Genomic DNA, 20,043 nt, shown 5'->3' with positions numbered 1-20,043 from the left:
TTCCTCATCCGCATCAGTGGCTGGGAGGCAAAAAAGCAAGTGTGTGTGCAGAGGTGCTGGCTAAGACAGCCCTACCAAGGGGGCAAAAGGGAAGCGTTTCTCAGCGTACTAGGATCTGGAGGGAGGGGAGAGAGGCTGCACTCAGGTGAAGGCTGCTTTCTCTCCCGCTCTGCACATGCTCAGAAGAACTCCTTCTGCTCTATTCTGAGCTTTTATGTTTGGAATGGGCCTGATGCAGCAGCCGTGGGCAGCCCCACTGGACGGGGTCTCCAGGCCCATCTCTCCCACAGACCCCGCCCTCTCCTATGGTCTGGTCTGCCAAGATGCGCCACATCTTTGGGGAGCAATGCCTTCCGCTAATACCCCCCTCTTCTGCTCCGCTCTCATCGAGCTTCGGGGTGTGTTGCTGAACTCGGTGCCCCCCAGAAGCGCCTCCTCCCGTTGCACCCTTCCAGGTCACGAGCCTCCTGCCCGCCAGATGGGCTCATCCGGGATCCCAGAGGGAAAGTGGGGCTGCTGGGCTGGGGGGCTGTGTGCAGACCCACCCAGTCTTCCCAAAAGGAGAAGCGGCACGGTGAGCAGGGTTCCTCAACCTGGGGAGTTCTGGGAGTTGAAGTCCACCTGTCTTAAAGTTGCCACGGTTGAGGAACCCTGATGTAGAGCCTTCTTTACCAGCGTGATGGAAACTGGGGTGGTTTTTCTCTCCCTTCGTGGCTCCCAGAGGCGTGGACAAGGATTTCGGGCCTGAGCAAGCCCCAGGGGAGTTCTTCAGCTGCTCAGTTCCACCTCAAGCCCCTGAAAGAGCGCCTTGGGCGAGCGGCTTGGGTGAGCTGGAAAAAGCCCCTCCCTGTGCGCTGGGGAAGCAGCAAAGCCTGTGGGGCAGCGGGAGCGGCTTAGCAAGGTCCGAAATGTCTTCCTCTTTTAATCTGTGCTTCCTCGCCTGCTGCTTCTCCAGCTGCGTGAAGGACTGATCAGTTTGGTCACAGTGAGACTGGGAGATGATAAACCCATTTTGGAATTTAGTGAAGAGGAGAAGATTTCGGGGGGCGGCGGTGCGGGGGGAAGAAATGAACGAAGCATGAAGTGGGGGAGAACAGGACGTATCTGATGGTGAATTATCCCCTTATACCCCCCTGGGGAGCCAGAAGGGACCCCCCAAGGACCAGGGTCCCCATGTGCCACGGAGACAGGGGCCACGGTTTGAAGTATTGCAAAGGCTGGTCTTCCTGCAGAATCAGACGAGTGTTTTGCCCCTTTGGAGAGCCAGCTCCTTTCCTGGGCTAGAAACACGGCTTGGGTTGGTGGGCATCTCTGTAGCCATCTGGCTGGGACCTCCCATGCCTTCCAGCGGCACCCACCTTGCGCCCCAGTGATTTCCACTCTGAACTGTGCAAGCAGTGGGGCTGGGGCACCTCCCACGAAGGACCCCTTTGGGGGGGGGCTCAGGCTCCCAGCTGCGTTCGCGTTCTCCGTAAAGCCGTGGTGCCCAGGAGGTGCCACCCCAGCCCCGGGAGATGCACCAGCTCCGGGTTCTCCGCTCTGGGGCTCCACTCTGCGTAAAGGAGCATGGGGATCTCTCTCCTTGATCGGCAAGAAGCCCATCGAAGGGCGCAGGGCAGTGGCTGTCACTCCTCATATTTATGGACCTGAATCAGAGGGGAGGCCGTAACTCAAGATATCATAAAGCGTCCCTTCGTTTTTAATAAGTGAATTATTTACTGGCGACCCTGCTAAATGCTGAGTGGTATAAATTATTGAGTGACAGATCTGTCAAGAAGTTCCCATAAATAAGTAATCCGGTGCCGTCTTAATGTTCTCACTAAATTACTCACTCAGGGTTCTGTCTAAAAGCTGTCCTGGGAATATTACTCACGCGGCTGGCTTGTGAATCGGGCCGCCCTTTCAGCGGCCGCCCCTCCGTCTCCTCGGGGCACCCCCGTCTCCTTGGGGGCCCTTCCCTTTCCCCCCGGAGCCCTTGGAAAGTGGAGGAGCGGAAGGGGGGGGCTGCCTGCGGACTCCCCCAGAGGAAAAGCCCTCTCAGAGGGGGGGCGATCAAGCACCGCAGGCGGGAGGCTCCAGGGAAAACCAGCTGCCTGAGGTTCTGCTGCCTTGGAGGATGGGAACCGGAGTCCAGGCCACCTTTTGGGAAGCGGCCTCTGGACAGCCCAGCCAAAGCTGAAGAGGAAGGAGCCGCAGGTGGGGCTGGGGTGGCCTGAGAGGCTGGAGCCCTTCTGTCGCCCATCCCCGCAGGTGACTTCAGGTAGACTGCTCCTGCGCATGGAGGCATCGTCCCTCAGTGCCGATGCCTCAGCCCTTGGCGGTCCTGGGGGACAGGGCCCGGGGGCACCGTCCTGAGGGGGCAGGTTTTTCCCCCCTCAAGGACCCCTTTCTCTCCCGCAGCTGCCTCTCCGCCATCCCTGAGGCTCGGCATTCATTCTTCCCATCACGCGAGGGGCACATCTGTATTTTTCTCTTTTCCCAATCTTAATTAAAGCTGCGGCAGGCCGAGGGCGGTTGTAAATAGAGGCACTTGTACAACGGCGACGTTGCACTCTCCCCGCACTCGGGGCTCGTAAAGCTGACACGCATTCCCAGGGGAAACGTGTTGGCGGTTTTATGCCCGCTTGTATTTCACCCGTGGATGGGAGGTTGGGGAAGGCGAGCCAGGAGAAGAGGCAGGGAGAGGCTGCTGCTTTGGCCCGGTTTTTTTTTCTGCGGCTCCCGCCAGGGGAGGTTACAGAAGGTGCCCTTTGAAGGAGGGCAGTGGCAGGTGGCAGCGGATACGCTTCACGCCAAGTCGCTTGGCAGCTGCACCCCAGCGATAAGGACAGGGCCAAGCGGGAGGGGTGAGCGGTCCCCGTGGAGCCCCGTCCTCGCCCTCCTTGAAGTCAAAGGGGCCCCTCCCTTGGGCAGGGTTGGCCTCCAGCCCGCACCTCTCGGCCTGGCCCGGGGAGGTTGCCCTCCACCATCCGGTCTCTTGGCAAACGCAACTGTGCCTAAAACCTGCCGAGGCTGCCGCGGGAATAGGCAGGTCACCGTTCCCTGCTTCTCTTCCTCCTCAGAGAAGAAGACTGCTGTAAAGAGCAAGATGGGGCAGGAGCCGGAGGGAGACCGGTGCCCCAAGGCTCTCCGACAGGCCGGAGTGAAGAAGACCCGCGTGAGGGCCTCGGTCCCTCCTCAGTGTGCCAGACCGTCTTCTGTCTGTCTGCCTGTCTCCGGCTTCACTCTCCTCCGTGGTAACGGAAATCCTTTTGCCAAATAGCGCCGAGGAGGCCCATTCCAGATGAAGGGGCAAAGCGTCTGGAGCGCCAGGAAGCCTGGCAGCCGCCGGCTGATGGTTGTGGCAGCGCTGGGATGGAGACCTAGCGAACGAGCGGCTGAGCATCGCCGAGCCTCCGAGGCTGCGCAGGCAGCAGCGCTCGGAGCGGCTTGTAATGAGCCGAGAGCGCATGACTGCCTTGAAATGGGTTTCTGCAGGCTGTGTGGAGACATTAAGCGCTGAAGAAATATCATTATGATTCTTATTATGATTGCCACAGATGGGTCTTCGGAAGACGCAGCCCGCAGCGGGAGGCGGGCGGCTGAGGGCCTCCGGGCTGGGATTTCCTCTCCCAGGACCAACCAGCTCTCTCTCTGTTCGGATGTTCAGGCTGCTGTTAACCATTGTGGTGGTGGTGGTTTAGATATATAAGCCTGCCAGATGAGAAGAACTCAAGACAGCTTACAGTGAAAAATTCAGTAAAAACAAGGAACGCCAGAGGCTGAAGCTGTGCCGAGCACAGATGCAGATTGTCCTCCTGCGCCCCTCTCCAGCCAAATGGTAGAAGGTTCCGCTGCAGGGTTCATTTCACTGATTAAAGCATGTTGGAGCATTAAACTCCTTTCTCCCTTAGCTGCTAATCTGCAATTACCGCCCAGTTGAGGGGAGAGGAGGACCCAGCCCCAGGAGGCTCTCCAGTTCCTAAAGTTCACCCTCGCGGGTTCTTTTCCACTTGCTAAATTAATTTCTAGCTTGGTGCCGAGGACGCGCTGTTGGGTGCATGAAGCCTCAGTGCCCAATAAAGCCAAAACACCCAGGTTTCCCTCCCTGCCCCTTTCTTGCTTCCATCTTCTCCACACCTTCTCCCTCTCTCCTCGGTGTCCCAAGAGGACCCACGTGAGCAATAACACCCCTGGGTGGCCCTGAAGGCGTGTCCGCCCCATGGAAATTATGGGCAGGGGAACAGGGCCTCGGTCATGGCCCAGGGGGGCTACTTCAGAGTCTTTTGGGGGCCTGAATTGGGAGAAGAAATGCTCAGGTGGGCCTCGACGGGGGCTTAGGAACAGAGGAGGGGCATCTTTGGGGCTGAAGGCAGCCAAGGCCCTCGGTGGCCGCTCACATGCCAAGGACCCTTGCCCAAACGGCGGGTGGGGGAATCCTGGATCTGAGGACCTGAAAACAGCCCCTGCCAAGGGGGGTCACGCCTAAAAGCTGCGCTCCCTGGACTTCACCAGCAGCAGCAGCAGCAGCAGCAGCACGTGAGCCTCCGGCTCTTGCACGCAGAGTGATATTTGCACGGGGCAAAGTGTCCTGACCTCTTTGCTCAGACACCACCGTCCCTAGCTCACCTTTGAATTGGTTCAGAGCCAGGGCTAATTGTCTCGCAATAATTCTGTGGCTGCCCAAGGCCCTTTGGAAGTGCAGCAAAGAGGAAGCACGGAGGAGGCCGGGAGGAGGTGGAGCGCGTGCCTGTGTTTGTGCAAACACGGTGCCGCTCCGGTGTGGGGCGGCTGGCCAGCCAGCATCATCCCCAGCCGCACCCTCGTGCTGCCGTGCAAGCGAGTGGATTAACGATCGGCGCTGCCTTCGCGGAAACCTGGCAGGCAGCCGAGTCCATCTGTTGACGATGCAGGGCTCCGGCTCTGCTGAAGGGGGGCGCCGTTGTCTCCGGGGCCCTCGCACAGTATTCCAAAGGGCCCCAACAGTAAAGGGGAAGGCGAGTCCTCCTCATCAGCAAGACCCTCTCCTCCCTCAGAAAAGGGTGTGTTTGGGGAGGCCCAGAGAGACCGTTAATGGATTGATTGATTAATTAAAAAGTTCATTACGCTGAGAGGCTGGTTGTAGCATGGGAGTGCTGAGGCTGAATGGAAGCCCTTTCATTTTCCCTTCGGATTTCTCACACCCAGCCTCAGTTCCCCTTTGGTATCTGCAGTTCTTGAAGGTAAATAGTGCATCTTCAAGTGCGCAGGCCACCCCCTGATTATTGCGGGATGCAGGGAAAATGTGAACCCTGGGGGAGCGCCCCTGAATCCCTCAGAGCAAGGTCCCCCTCCCCGTCCCGCCGTGGTGGGGTCAGGCTTTTGGAGGGCCCGTCGGCACCGCTTGCCGCCACCGGAGGGCGCCAGGGGGTTTCGGAAAAGCGCTTTCCAACTTTGCAGGGAGCGAAAGGAGAAGGTGGAAGTTTCTGCGCGGATCCAGGACGGTTTGTCCAAAGGGGAGGGGGAGGGGGAGTCACGCCCCTCCTTGCCGCTTCCCCACCTCTCGCTCAGTGCTGGGGGAGGGGCGGCTGCCGTGTTGCCATGGAGACCACTGAGTTGCCTGGGGCGAAGCAGGCTTGAAAGCCCTCCCGATTCCGGGGGCTCCCGGGGGGTGAGCAAGAGGGCAGGGGGGAAGAGCCCTTTGAAGCCCCGGGCGGGGAGGAGGCCGGCTCTGGCCCCGAAGGTCCTGGGGAGGCGCGGCGGGCGCGGCGGGCCTGTCAGGGCCCTCTCGGCACCCGCAAAGCGGGGGGCGGAGTCCGGACCCTCGGCCTGCTCCCCGCCCCCCCTCGGTTGGCTCGGGGCGCCCACCGGCCTTCCCCGCACCGGACCTCGGACAGGGGCTGGAGCCTGTCCGGGTTCATCCAACGCAGGAAGCCCCCAGCGGTGGTTTGTGAATCCAGGGTCTGAGTGCGAACAACCCCCTAAGCCCGCAGGACATAAGGCTCGCCTCGGGCGGCCTACTTTGCAGGGCTGTTCGAGGGAGCCGGCACGTGTCTGATTTCCAGGCGTTGGGGATTCTAAGTCCCATCAGCTGCCAGCTGATTCACGAGCCCAACGGGCCGAGGGGATGGGTGTCGTGCAGAGTACCCGAAAGGCAGCAGCTCCCGGTGCTGAAATGTGCGATCGCAGATCAGCAACGCGAGCCCAGGCTGGCCCGTGCTGAGGGAGAGGCACTCTGCGCATGTTCAGAAACATTCTGTTCTCCTGCAGGTGCGAGGTGGGAAAGGGATGTCAACAGGCGCAGGATGTGGGAGCCGAAGGCGCCTGCGGGGGGAACGGAGCCTCTCCCGGGACCCTGCAGTCTTTGCCTCTGCGCAGCCCAGCCGGGAGGTAAGGGGGCGTTGGCACCGCCGGGCCGGGGGGGCCTTGCCCGAGAGGGGTGCACATCTAGGGTAACCCTGGCGAAGCTGTTTGCCGGCGTTCCTGTGGTGCTGTGTGAACCCACCAAACGAGGGTGTTGTATGAACATAAGGTTGCATACAGTACAGTCTTGTCGCCCCCCCCCCGAATCCTCCCAAGGGGAGACCCTTCAGGCTTTGGCCACGGGGGGGGGCGCCCCTTGCGAAGCGGGAAAGCCAGTCCCGGGGTCACGTCCGCCTGCCGGCCGCGGGGCTGCGCTGGAAGGGGTGGGAGCGCCCCCCCCCGCCGCTGTGCCTGCCCTGCCCTGCCCACTCGCGAGTTCCGCCCTGGGCATCGGGCAGCATCGGACTACAGGTCCCATCGCCCAGAGCGCGGGGGCTGGGAAGGGGCGCCCGGGCGGCGCGGCTGGCGGCGCCCCCGTCTCCGGACCTCCCTGCGCCCGGCTGGGCCAATCCGGCGCGCGCTCGCTCCCCGGCGACGGTCCCTTCCTCGCTCCTTCCCCGCCCGCCCGCCCGCCCGCCCCCGCCCGCCCGCCGCCCCAGAGGTTCCTCTCCCGCCCCCTTTCTCCTCCTTCTCCTCCTCTCCGCTGGAAGGAGCAGCGGCGAAGACGGCGCTGGGCGCGGGGTAGCGGAGGCCCCGGGCGGGCGAGCGCCGAACCGAGCCCGGCGCGCCGGGAGCATGCTGCCGCTCCTGGCCGTCTTGTGCGTCTTCTCGGGAGCCGAGGCCGCCCTCGCGCAAGGTAAGCGGCGCCCCGACGGCAGAGCGCGCGGCCCGGGGTCCCTCGCTCGCCCCGCCGGGAGAGGGCGCGCGGCTCGGAGGGGCGCGGGCCGGAGCAGCTGCGCTGCGCTGCGCCCCGAGGACCGCTGGGTGGGGGAGGCGGCGTCCCAGCGCCGCCCCATCGCTCCGCTTCGCCGCTGGGGCGGCCTCCCGGGCCGGGCCGGGCCGGGCCGGGCCGCCTCGCTCGCGCCACCCTTCCGGGGTGGCTCGCTCGCCGGGCGAGGCTTCGCGGCGCGGGGCAGGGGACCGCCCGGCGGAGCTGCGCCCGGCCCGCTCCGAGCCCTCCGGCCTGGCCGACTCGCGAGCAACAGCCCGCCGCGGAGTTTGGCCGGGCTGCGCGCCAGCCGCTGGGCTGCGCTCGGCGCTCGCCCGCCCCCCGCCCGGCAAGGCTGCCTTTGGAGCGGCGGCGGCGGCGGCGGCGCGGATCGGGCCCTGCCGAGCAGCAGCCGGAGACCGGCCACCTCCCGCCGCCACTCCGCCGGCCCCCGAGCTTGGGAAGCGGGCGGCGCGCGTTGGCTCGCTGCTCCGTTCTCTCCGCAGAGAGGCGGGGGGGGGGGGCGTCAAAAGTTGCTCGCACTTGGACTGCCAGCCCCATCAGCCGCGGCCCCCGGGAAGGGAAGGGAAGCGGCGGCGGCGTCTCGGTGGGAGCCGGGGCTGGGGGCGAGGGGGGCGGCTGTTCGCGAGGAGCGAGAGCGGGCTGGAAATGGAAAAGCGGCTCGTCGCCCGTCTCTCCTCCCCTCGGGCGCCTCGCCTCGCCTCGCCTCGCCTCGCTTCCTTTCAGCGTCCCGCGTGGAGTTGGAATTAAGACGGGGGGGCGGGAGGAGGATGCAGAAGCGCTCCCGAGTTGGGCGGGCGATGCCCCCGCCCCCGGTCCAGCCAGAGGCGGCGTTCAGGAAGGGCCCCGGGCAGGCGGGGTCTTCGGCCGAGCGCGGGGGGCTCCTTGCCTGGCCCCGGCTCGGGCGCGCGTGCCGGCGGGGCCGCTCGGCGGATGGCGAGGATGTTCGGGGAGGGAGCCCGGTGGGCTTGCGCGGCGCGGGCTCCTCGCTGCAGAGGGGGCCGGGGTGTTGCTGCAGCCAGAGCCCCCAGGCGGGGGCGGGGTGGCTCCCTGCCGGGGGGCGTCGTCGAGCAAGAGGGAGGTTGCTCCAGGATCCCTCGCGCACCCTGGCGCCCCTGTTTTGCAGATGGCGCCCACCCCGGGCGGGCATGGAGGGGGGAGCCGGGCTCCGGCGCTTGTGGGGGGGCGGGGCTGCCGGAGGAGGAGGAGGAGGAGGAGGCCAAGCACAATCCGAGCGAGGCGGCTGGTGCTGGGGAGGGGTGTGGGGGTGAAGCCTGACGTAATTCTCCCTCTCATCTCTTGTGCCATAAACAGCTAGCGTTACTAATAGTTATAAAATGTGTGTGTGTGCTTGTGTTTAACTGGCTCGCTTCTCAATCACAACGGGCTCCCTCAGGCAGCATGTCCACAAGCGGGGGGGGGGGGGGAGCAGCTTCTAAGGATGTACCTGCTTGTTCCAATGCGTTTCCCAGCTTTTGTACGATCTTGCATGGAAACGTAGACTCATAAATGCATCCGACAGGAGGAAAGGAAAAGGGCCTCCTGGTATGATTTCATGGGACTCTGTTGTTTGTTTTTTAAGCCATGAGGACTAGAAACCTGCACAGAGGTTCTTCATGAACTCTCTGGTTTCTGGGTGCCTGAGGAAGAAGGAGGCTGAGAGCATCTGGACGTGTGTCAGAGCAAAGGCCCAACCTGGTGCCCTCGGGGGTGGGGTGGGGGCTTGGAAAAGTGGGGGCTCCCGGGCCCACTCCTTCCTCAGGATGGAGAAAAGGGGGCAAGACCAGACACCCTGCAGGGACACTGGCAGGTCAGCACCAGTGCATCCTGTTCAGTGGATCTCCCACATTCAGAGGCACTCTACCAGGGCAAGATGCCAGAGAGCAGCCATGTGTTTTTCAAGCTTGTGTGTGGGTGTGTATACAACTGTTTCCCAAATTGTGCATTTTTTAAAAAAAATAAAACCATTCACCCTTCTAGAAAGTGCGGGGGGGGGCATGAAGAGAAGGGATTAAATTGTTAATGTGGGTGAGAGAGAGGCCGGCTGGCTACCCTGTTGGCTGCATAGAGGGGAGAGACTTTGGAGTTGGAGGGCACAGATGGTGCGACCCCCTCCCCTCGACCCCTCCCCTTGGTGGCCCCATTCCCTTCATTCCAGGGAAGAGGGAGGGGGCTTCCGGTGGAGTTGGAAGGAAAAGTCAGATGGACTTTTTGAAGCAGGGGAGGGGCGGGGGGAGACCTAGAGAACCTGCAAGACTTTTCCACCTTCTTGGCTGGGGGGTAAAGAAGGGACGGGCGGGCTGTCTTTGGAGCTGCCAGGCAGGCCCCGCAGTGAAAAGGGGGAGGGGCTTTATGGGACAAGGTCTCCCCAGACTGTTAAGGGGGTAATGAGAAAGGGGGCTCGGACCCCCCAGTGTTGGATTTCCTTTTGCATGCCCGATGCTAGCTTTAAACCTGCAGGTGTTTCTCCCGCTGGGATGGGAGATCTGGCTGAGGACAATGGGAGTTGTAGTCAGCATATCTGCAAAGGCCCAGGGCGAGAGGCTGGGCCCCCAGGTGCTCCCCCTCCCCCACTCAAAGGATGCGCTTGTGCTTGATTAGAAGGGGGCCGTGCCGGAGGGATGTGCCCGACATCCGCCTCCGAGTCTGGGGCGGGCTGCTCCGCCACTGGACAAGCTCCATCACTCTTCATTTTTCACAAAATAATTTTCTGTATTTTACCTAACTGAAAGTCATTTGTCTTCCCCTCCGCCCTCCTTCAATCACCCGGCAGGGGTCTTTCCAAGATGGTGTGTCACAAATTGAAATATTCATTCATTTTCCAAGCCGTTCTGAGCGTGGATTATTTTTCATCTCCTTTTCAAGAGGAAGAAGGGGGGAATTTAAAATGGGAAGACTGAGGCCCCTTGTCGGGGAGGGGGGGAGGGGGGGACCATGGGTGGCTCTGGCAGGGATTCATGGGGTTCGTTGTCTGGCACAGATGGGTGGCTGATAATGGGACTTCCAGGTTCAAGAGGACGCTGCCTCCGAACCCGTCTTTCTCTTGCCTTCTTACCCTGCTCGTGAGTTTCCCGCTGAGGCGTCTGGCCGTCCATGGGGGGGGTCTCCTGGTCTAACTCAGCAAGCTTCGTCTCCCGCTCTTAGCCTGGCTGTTAGGAACAGCAGGTCTCCAATGCAAGGAGGAGCTGGACAAAACCTCCATTTACAGGGACAGTGTATCACAGTTACTGGGAAGATGTGAAGGAGAAGGGGCCTTGGGGCCTACCAGCAAGGATGTTCTCATCTTAGCAGGCCTTCTGCCCCCCCCCCCCGACTCCTGTCCTCATGCAGAGGGTTTTTCTTGCAGATACAGGACACACAGACACACACACACAGATGGTTAAATGTTTTGAGTGCTGGTGGAGGAGATAACGGCTGTCAGATTTCAGATTGACTTGTGCAGTGTGGCCCCCCAGCGTGACCCCATGGCTTACCTGCCAGGGTCAGGGGGAACAAAGGGGGCAGTGGAAGAGCTTGGCTGGCTTGGAAGGCTGGGGGGGGTGTGCCCCACCCCAGGGAGGAAGAGAGGGGCTGAGCTGATTTCCTTCCACAGCTTCCCAGGTAGTGGGGGGGGGGGGTTTGGCCTCTCCATGGTCTCCAGGGGCTATTTTCCAGCATTCTCTTCTGAAAGAGCTGAGGGTGCCTTTCTGAGCCGGGGGGGGGGGGCAACCCAGGTGCTCTCTGCAGGGGGCTGAGCTCTGCCAAATCCAGGCCCAGTTCTGGGGCCCCAGTATCTTCGCAGCCCCCTCCCTGCGGTTCTCCTCTCCCTCTTGGGACTCTCCAGGCTGGGGATGATGGGAACTGAAGGGCAGCACATGGGAGAGTGGCTGGCAGGGGAACGTGTGAGAGGCAAAGTCCTGGGGAGCCCAGGTCTGCCTTCCCACCCCAGGACCTGGGGCCAGCGTGGCTCCGTCCACTGGGTAGGCAGCGCTGGGAGACTCCCTGCCACAGGGAGAAGGGGAACCCCCTACTTCCTGGGCTCTGGCCATCTGTGGGTCATCTTGGACTCTGTCCCCCAGAAGCGCAGCTCAGCAGAATGAATGGCGCCCCACCCCAGCGCCCACGGGAGGGCTGCTCCCTGCCAGCCCGAGTGGCCTTTCCAGCCCTTTGCAAAGCCCCAGGCGGCTGCATTTGTGGGGCTGGCTCTGTCTGGGCCGCTGGTTCTTCCCTTCCGCTCCTGGGAGGGTCCACCCCCAGTGCCCTCTGGGGACCCTGCTTGGGCCCTTGCAGGAGAGTTCCCCATGGCTTCTGTTGGGGAGGGGGAGGAAGCCCCACCTGAAAGGCAGGCAGAAGCTCGGGCAGCGTTCTAAGGGTGGGGAGGGGTGTGAGGCTGCCTCGCTGTTTCTGCGCCCCGACCCTTCCCTGCTCGAAATGCCACGTAAGGAAATCGGGGGGTCACTGCTGAGCCAAAGCTCCCTTGGGATTCAAGAGCTTTAAGTGCCCCCTCTGACCACGGCATCAGCATATCTTCCTTTTTATCCGTCCGCTTCTTTCTTTTCGGCGGCCTGGCCTTTGGTGGCCTTTCCTGGCCTTTGGTGGCCTCTGGTGGCCTTTCCTCGCTCTGCCGCACTGTCTCCTGGCTCAGAGGCGAGGAGGTGGTGGTGACTGGCAGTTCAGGAAGAGGGGAACCAGACACGCATTTCCGAAGGGAGAAGGAAGTTGCCTTTGCAGATAATTTGTGGGGTGCGGCTGGAACTGGCTTGCCTCCTCGCTGCCTCCACGGGATGCTCAGAAGCGTCAGCTGAAATGCGCGACGTGGCCTTCTTTCCTCCCCCCAGGGGGAGGCTGGGAGAAGGGGTGCCGCGTTATCGCGGGGGCCTTATTGTGGTGCACCAAGCAGACCCAGATGCCCAGGGCTCGCTCCTCCTTGCCAGTTTCCCGCTGGTTTCTGGGCTCAGCACGAGCGGCTCACACCTGGGGGCCTGCATAAGGAGCCAACCTTTGGGGTGGTAGCCTCTCAGCCCCATGCCCTCTCGGCTGGCTCCTGTTCCTGGCATCCGGCCGAGTCTTTTCAAACCCTTCGGGTGCTGGGCTGTCCTTCCTGGCACTCAGCTTTCTCGTCGCCCCCCCCGCTTTTGAGGGTGGGCTTTGACCTGATTTACACGGAGCACACCTGGACTGCAGTTTGCTCTAGCAACAGAGAAAGGAGGGAGGCCGAGAACCGGTCTGTGTTTGACTCTTCTCTGCCAATTCCCTCTCCTGTTAAAACCCACGTTTGGTCCTTGCCTTGCTCCCCCCCCCCCCAAGCTCTTCTGCTTCACTTCCAAGCCTTCCCTGACTCTGGAATGCAGCAAGGTCGAGGCTCCACCAGCAGGAGTAGTCTACCTCTGTGGAACAAGCAGCAGGAGGCCTTTTGCTGGGGGGCCTGGCCCTGCAGGGCCCCTGGTGTCTTCTTGGGGAAGGTATGGCCATAGCTCTCTTCCCCCCCTCCCTCACTCCTGCCCTTCCCTCTCGGTTTCCTCCCTGGCAATGGCTACCGGGGGATTAGAGCTAACTCTTCATAAAGATTCCCTAACTGCTTGGCTTAGCTCAGGTTTTATCATCAAAGCAGCCGTTATTTCCTCTCTAGCCTGCTTTTCTTTTTATTATCTCTTAATTAATCACTCTGGCGTTCACACTTAGCAGATAATTAGAGTCCCTTGAGCCCAGGAGCTCTCTTCATCACCCCTGGCTCTGAGTAGCCGGGGAGGGGAGGGGGAGGAGAGGCAGGGAGCAGAAGCAGGCCCTCGGGCCCCTCCTCCGGGGCCCCACCTGGGCTGCCTCCTCCCCAGCCTCCTCCCGAGCAAGGGGGCGTTGGCACCCTGCTACCCCCCTGGCGTGGGCAGTGGAAGCCTCCCGGGCCGTTCGGAGGCAGGGAAGTGGGGTTGGTCTTGAGAACCCGTCCCTTTCTGAAACTGCCGTGGCTTCGAAGGTGGCCCTGTAAAACCAGCCAACCTGCCAGTTCCTGCCCTTTCACTGAAGAAGTGGGCATCTTGCAGGTGGGGAAAAGCTGGGCCACTAGAGCCCCCCAGGGTTTTCGAGAGATCTCCGGTGCCTTGTTTCCCACTGTGGCTGCTTTTTCCCAGGAATCCTGGGACGTTCTGGGGTCTTCAGCCAAGACTCCTCACACCACAGTTCCCTTCCTTCCTTCCTTCCTTCCTTCCTTCCTTCCTTCCTTCCTTCCTTCCTTCCTTCCTTCCTTCCTTCCTTCCTTCCTTCCTCCCTCCCTCCCTCCCTCCCTCCCTCCCTCCCTCCCTTCCTCTTTGCTTGCGTGTTCAGGAGAGGATTTAAGGAAGGCTCCCTCTAACCCGAAAGGGCCCAAGCCTAAACTATTTAGGGTCTCCTGGGAATCCAGACGGGTATGTTTGTGCAAGCAGGAGGAGGAGGAGGCGAGCGAGGGGAGGGCCATTGTTTTCCGAGGGAGAAGCTGGAAGAAGAGGAGCCTGGAAAGAGAGGAGGCAAGGCGGCTGAAATATCACTATCCAACTTTTATTGCAAAATTGGAGAACAGTTGTACGCCTGGAGGTGTTTCCATAGAAACACCAAAGAAAGGGAGATAGGGACTCTGTGTGTGTGTGTGAGAGACGTGTTGGAGGCAACAACCCAATCAGAGTAAATGCTTAAAGGGTTGAACAAAAAACCCATTCAGAGATAATTAAGTAAGAGCCGCGTTATCAAGGAGCTACTCCTGAATTCCAGCCTTGCTTCAGCTCTTCCCTCCTCCCCAAAGAGCCAAGCAGGAAAGTGACTTGCGATGTCTCCCCCCCCCTCCCCCCCCCCCCCGCTCCCTGCCTGCCTGCCTGCCTGCCTGCAGGCGGCTGGGCAAACACAAAGGCCGCCAGCCGGGCGGCTGGGCAAGCACGCGGGGCCCCGGGACAGCAGCTCGGACACCCTGTCTAGTTGCGCCTGCCCGGAGCCTCCTTGTCCAGCGCAGTATACCTGCACGGGGGCAGCCAGTGGGGGCACGGCTCCTGCTTCCATGCCTTCCTTGCTGGCTTCCACTAGAGTTAACAAGTAAATACGCCAGAAGACGTAAGCAGCGTCCTGCCCACGCTCATCCTTGTTTGGGGTGGCTTTGTTTCAGCATCCTTGTTTGGGGAATGGCAGCTTCATTCCCCGTAGGGTGATCTGCCTGACTTCTCCCACCTTCACGGTCTAGGTTACAAATTCACCCGTGCTTCTACCTGCTAGACGATTTCGTTTAGGAACTGTTTGCCAATAACTGGTGTCTTTTAAAGTTTTGTTTGTTTTTCAATAAGAAACTTCCCGTCTTTGTAACAAAAGGAGGCCGGGCTGGATTGCAGACATGGGGCTCCAAGCCATCAGAGCGGCTGTGCTCAGCCACCGCTGGGACAAGCTGTGGTTTGGCCAAGGGATCCCTGGTATCGTCCCACGAAGGGGGTATTCTTCTGCCCTTTCATCCTCCTCGGAGCCCGGCAGATCCCGCAGGGGCTGCTGACGGGCAGGGCTAAAACGGGGCCTTCTTTGGGTCTGTCTGCAGGGAGTGGCCGTGGAGAAGGGGGCACGACTCGGGCACACTGGCGAGAGATCCCCAGAAGCGGGCTGCGGGACTCCTTGCCAAGTTCACTGTCGCTGTGCGGTTCTCGGGCTGTAGGCGACCGAGAAGATGGTTGGGCGGAACGCCATGGAGGCAAACGGGGAAGGCACCCCACGTAACAGCTTGGCTAGGCCCAGCCAGAATGCCACGACGCCTGAGAGCTCATTTTTTTAAGGTTAGCTGGCCCAGCTATCTGCGGCTGTTGGGGAAATGCAAGAGCAAAGTTTGCAAATTCCTCGGTGCGACATCAGGATTGAAGTGCTTCGTTCCATGCACAAGTTACCACTTGACCCAGCAGGGCCTTGTGTCAACCTGTCTGGGCTTCCAGGCACAGGGAACCCACGGGGCGACCCCCCTCCAAAAAAGCATCCACCCCTCCTGTGCGGGTTGGGCTGTCTCCCTTCCTCCCCGCTGGGCTGGTGCCAACAGCATTTCAGCCGCGCTGCTCCGCGTCCTGCCCGTCCGCCACACAAAAGAAGCCTCCTGCCGCCCCTTCCCGAGACACGGTTTCCCAGAGCCAAAAAGGGTGTGTGTGCGGGGGGGGGGGAGGCTGCGCTCTTCCTCTGCTGCTGGGGGCTTTCCCCTCTCCTCTTCGCGTCGACTCATCAAACTTGCCCATGTGAGCAACCAACGTCGGGCAAAGGCAACCAGTGCCAACTTGTTGGTTGGCTCACTGGGCGGCTGTGTTTGCACACGGAGTCTCCTAGATACTAAATGGCTGAGCGGCTGGATCAGAAGGGTGGTCCTTGCACCATCACCGACTGGGTCTAATTTGTCTCCCTGGCAAGTCCACGAGGAGGTTTGGGGCACGTTCTAGCTTTCCGGAGCTGCGTGCTGGGGCCGCATCCAGACAACAGCTGGGATGTTTTACTCCGCGTAGCCCATGAAAGGAGCGCTCTGGGTTGCAAAAGCAGGTCCCGGGTGGTCCCGCCTGGCACGCTGGAAGGAGGAGGCTTTGAGAAGGGAGAGGACGCCCACTTTTCTCAGCTTCTTCTATCCCTCTGCCCCCAGCCAGAAGTTGGCCATTCCCCTATTCACTCTCCTGAACTCCTATCTGGAGGTAAGCTGCTGCTGTGGGTGGAGGCTTTCCCTTTCATGGAAAAGTCTACCCTCCAGCACTGGAGCCTCCACCCATACCCACAGACCAATGGGTCTTTCCCAGCATTTTGGTTGCCCAAGATGGCCAGCTTTAGGACTCTGGGAAGCTGAGGGTGATTGGAGCGGTAGTGAGTGGCCTGCGTGATGTTTGATCAGATGGAGAAGAGAACTGTTGGGTTAATTGGCGGCTCTAGTGATGAGGCGGATCTCCCGCCTTCAAGAGCAGTTCACCAGACCCTCGTTCCTCCATCGTAGTTGAGGGATAGGAATGCTAGGCAAGGAATCCAGAGATTAGATGTAATTGGTGGGCTGAAAAAACCCATGGGTTGGCCTCGGCTTCCCTCGAGGGCTAAGAAACACGGGAAATGGAATGCTTGGCTGCGCCCACCTTTCGGATATGCTCGAGGGCGCCCCTCAATGTTTGCAAACGCTGTTAGGCAGGACCTTCCCATTGTGGGGTTCCCACGCAGTCTTTCTGTCTTGTCTCTGGGCCTTCAGAGCAGCCCCCAAAGGCCCCGGTAGGTCGGGCATCCCAGATGGACAGAAGGTTGCAGGGAGGGACAGCAAAAGCGCCCCAGGCCGGAGCTCTGGCTGACCCAGCCGAGGGCCTCTCCCCTTTCTGGTTCCTTAGCAGTATCTTCCCGGTGAAGTTAGCGGGCTTTGCGAGGCAACCCCAGAAGGAACGCAAAGGGAGGCCTGGCTGCTGGCTGGAGGGCCAGAGGCTTCCTTCCCTCCCCCATGGCTCCTCCTGCGCTCCTCTCTTGCTTGGCAGGAAATGCTTCGAATTCCGTGCTTGTAGAATCACTGCAGTGTTGCAACCACAAGAGCCAGCGTGGAGGCGCAGAGAGAGAAGAAAGGCCCGGTTCTGCTCTCCAGAATTCCCTCCCAGGGCTTGCACACAAGATCGGGAGAAGCCCTTTCCAAAAAATCAGAGGAATGTGGACAAAGAGGGGCCTTTCTTTGCTGGCTGAATTAGCCCCGCAGCACAAGGGGGTCCTGGGGCTGGAGAGGACTCTGGGTTTGCCTTCAGAAAGTTGTTTCTGCGAAAGGAGAGACCTCATTCCCACCCAGAGCCGTAACAGAAGCCTTGCTCGCTCACTCTCTGCATCCAGGGCTCCAGGAAGCCTGTTTTCCAGAGAACCGTGGCATAATCTGGCACAAGAGCGGGTTTCCAGGCGTGGTTTCTTGCCGTGGCTGTCCAGGCGTGGTGTGTCTTTCTGTGTCCCCCAGAGAGGGCTTGTCGCTAGGCAAGATGAGAAACAACGTGGGGCTCTAGGGCAGGCCTTGGTCTCGTGGTTATGGGGACGGGTTTTCACGGTCCATCTCTCGGCTCCGTCTGGAATGCGCTTGGCAGACTGCAGGGGTGGGGGGCACTGCCAGCCCAGCGCAACTGGAGGGGGGGAGTTAATTTGTTCCACATGGACCAAACTGTGCCCCTTTTAAGTCCTGCATGTAAAAATGCAGTGACTTGTTTGGTCCTGTGGCTGGGGGAGGGGGTCTGCTGTCGGCTGCCTCGGAGGGAAATTCGGCAAGCCCTGTTTCGCAGCAGCCCTTTCAAGTACCGCCCCCCCCCCCCCCCCGTGCCTCCCAGGATGGCGCTGCTCCTCTTCAAGGCCAGGCAGGCTGGAGCGTCTTGGAGGTGCCTGGAGGAGGGAAGGGAGATGGCCCCCCGGAGGCTGGCCTCAAGCACGGGGGGGGGGGGATCGGATGCATCCTGAGCATCTTCCTCCCCTCCCCCATGTATCTCTGGCCCAGCCACGGTGGGGATGGAGGAGTGTCCCTGTGCTGCAGGGGGTGGCTTCCCTTGTGGCACTAAGCCACGGGCACCCACCAGGAGTGGGCTCACCCCGGGATGCCTAACCCGAGCTCCAGGGCCGAGGGCAACGGCTGAGCAGAAGAGGGGAGAGGCAGGGATGGGGGTAGAAGGGCCCGCAAAGGCGGGCGTGAGAAAGCGGGGCCTGAACAGGCCCCTTTGCCGGCAACTGGTGAGCAGCAAGGAAGGAATGAAGGGGTCATAAAATGCTCCCTGGTCAGGCTAGTGACTCAAAGGGTCTTTGAAGACGCCTCGGCTGCTCCTCTGCCTGGTGGGGGCGGGCACAGGGGCAGGGTTTGGGCGGCAGAAGGAGCCTTGCCTGTTGCCCGCGCATAGAGCTGGCAGGGTGCTGTCGAAGGGGAGAGGTTGCCCACTCTTGCCCCCAGTAGGGGTCTTCCTCTGTTTCATCCACGGGAGAGGCAGTGTGGGCACGGTGGAAGCGAGGCTGGTGGCCCGTTAGAAAGGTATCGCGGATGGGGCCGGTGGAAGCTGGGCTTAGCTCCTGCCTTTCCATCCCCTGCTTATTCCCCCCTGACTGGCCCTGGGAAGGGAGCAGGGACCGTGGAGGGGCCGACTCCGCGCTTCAGAGCAAGAGGCCTTATCAATCAGGCAGCGGAGGACAGACACAATTCCACATCTGCTCGGCCTTGCTGGAAGGAGTGCCGGTCTCCGCTTACATCTGCTGTCGCTGGGAAAGATAATTCCGCTGTTAAAAGACCCTCGTTAAGACTTCTGCATTTAGAAAAAAGGCAGCCTGGAAGCGGCTTGATGGACGGCTGCCAGCATCTTCCGTTAATGACTACAGATTCTTCTCTTTTTTTTTAGGGAGGAGGAGGGGGGAAGAGATCTTAATTAGCCATTGTTCTTAACAGGGATATTATACAAATTAATTAAACTTGAGCTAATAAACAAGCACCCTTAGTATTCCTGACAGCCACAGAAATTGAGGTTCCTGCCAGCATGGTAGAAACGAGGCAAAATAACACGGCACAAACAGGCTCAGTTACACCCCGACCCCCAAAGATCCTAGCGCTCTTCCGGCAAATTTCACCCATCAAAACAGACAAGGAGTGTTTAAGCCTGGAGTGTCAAACTGCTGTTCCCATAATTCACACCTTGGTCCCAGTTTTCGGCCAGCGTAGCTGGGAGGGTGTAAATTGGCTCTAGGGGCTTAACTCGCAAGGCCTTTGACGTCGGGGTTTGGGAGCTGCATTCACACAGCCTGGTCCCCCCTTAACATCTTCCGGGCATCCTTGTCTGGTACAGAAAATCTAACACTTTCTGTATCAGAACGTGCTTTTTAATATTTACTTGGGTTTCATACCTGGACGGAAGGCAACCAGGAAATTCCTGGACGGTACATTACAGTGGGAAGTAAAAATCGCCACCCTGGAGAAGTCGGGCAGCCAAGGAGAGCCCAGGTTGTGTTCAGAAAGTCGCCAAGAGCGGGCCTTTTCAGGGGCATCTAAAATCCTGGCTCTCTGGCAGATGTGGCCGGATTCTCCCTGCTTCTCGTGAACAAATGCCATGGGGTGAAGAGGAAGACCCGCAGAAAGGAAGGCTCTGGGATGTCTAGGGCGCCGGCCAATGGCAGCCTTCCGTGATGATGTCATTGGGCAACTTCTGCTCTGTTTCAGTCAGCTTTGGACCACAACTTTCCCATCTGGAGCGTGCCCTCTGGCCTCTCCTGACCTCTCTCGTCCCTGTCATAGAGGTAGGAACACGTATAAATCAACCAAAACAGCACAGCAGTTTTATTTTATAGGACAATATCCAACAGTTTAAATACCACAATCTCACGGAGCGGCTGTTTGTCTGGTTGCAAATCCCTGGCTGTGCAGATCTGCAAAGAGGCCCATTGCTACCCTGGGGGTCTGAAGAAAAGGTCTTTGGATGCAGCTCTGCCAAGTAGAGCCCACTTCCAGTCGGGCATGCCTCTGCCCTGTTGCTTCCTTCCAGCTGTGAGGCTTTGCCAAGGGGGGCAGTGCGCCTCTGTGAGGACCTCGGTTGTGCGAAATGCTGCTGTGCAACCTGGTGAGACCCAGTACCTTGTCCAGGCAGACCTCCCGCAGGCTGCCTTCCGAAAGGGATGATGGAAGCGCCAAGGACAGTGATCCTGCCCCCCATCTTCCAGCCTTTGAAGTGAACAAGGACCCCCGGATGCCTCTCCAAAGGACTCTTTCCACTTCTGTAAAGTACCCCACAGGGCTTGCTGGCTGTGATGCAAAGCTGGGCCAAGAAGGTCTTGCTGGGCAGAGAAATGAGGAGGGAAGGCGAAGAGTTTTTTCTGTAGGCCTCTCCTACAGGCTGGCAGCTCTTTGAATGTCCCTTCGATGCATCGTCTCA

General features: G+C 60.3%; 1 protein-coding gene across 1 annotated transcript in view; it reads left to right on the top strand.

The window, feature by feature from the left end:
- Window positions 1–6,939: 6,939 nt before the first annotated feature.
- Window positions 6,940–20,043, top strand: part of KIRREL1 (kirre like nephrin family adhesion molecule 1) — a 40,242-nt gene continuing 27,138 nt past the window's right edge. The window contains exon 1 of the mRNA XM_088137036.1: window positions 6,940–7,117. Coding sequence (XP_087993162.1) covers window positions 7,057–7,117 — 61 coding nt within the window. The 5' untranslated portion in view covers window positions 6,940–7,056. The remainder of the gene's footprint in view (window positions 7,118–20,043) is intronic.

This window comes from Python bivittatus, unplaced genomic scaffold (assembly GCF_059951505.1).
Source record: "Python bivittatus isolate LINGU-HERP-01145 unplaced genomic scaffold, Pbiv_v1 ctg000180_np1212, whole genome shotgun sequence".
NCBI lineage: Eukaryota > Metazoa > Chordata > Lepidosauria > Squamata > Pythonidae > Python > Python bivittatus.
Note: the sequence above shows the minus strand (reverse complement) of the source record. Positions and strands in the feature narration are given on the sequence as shown.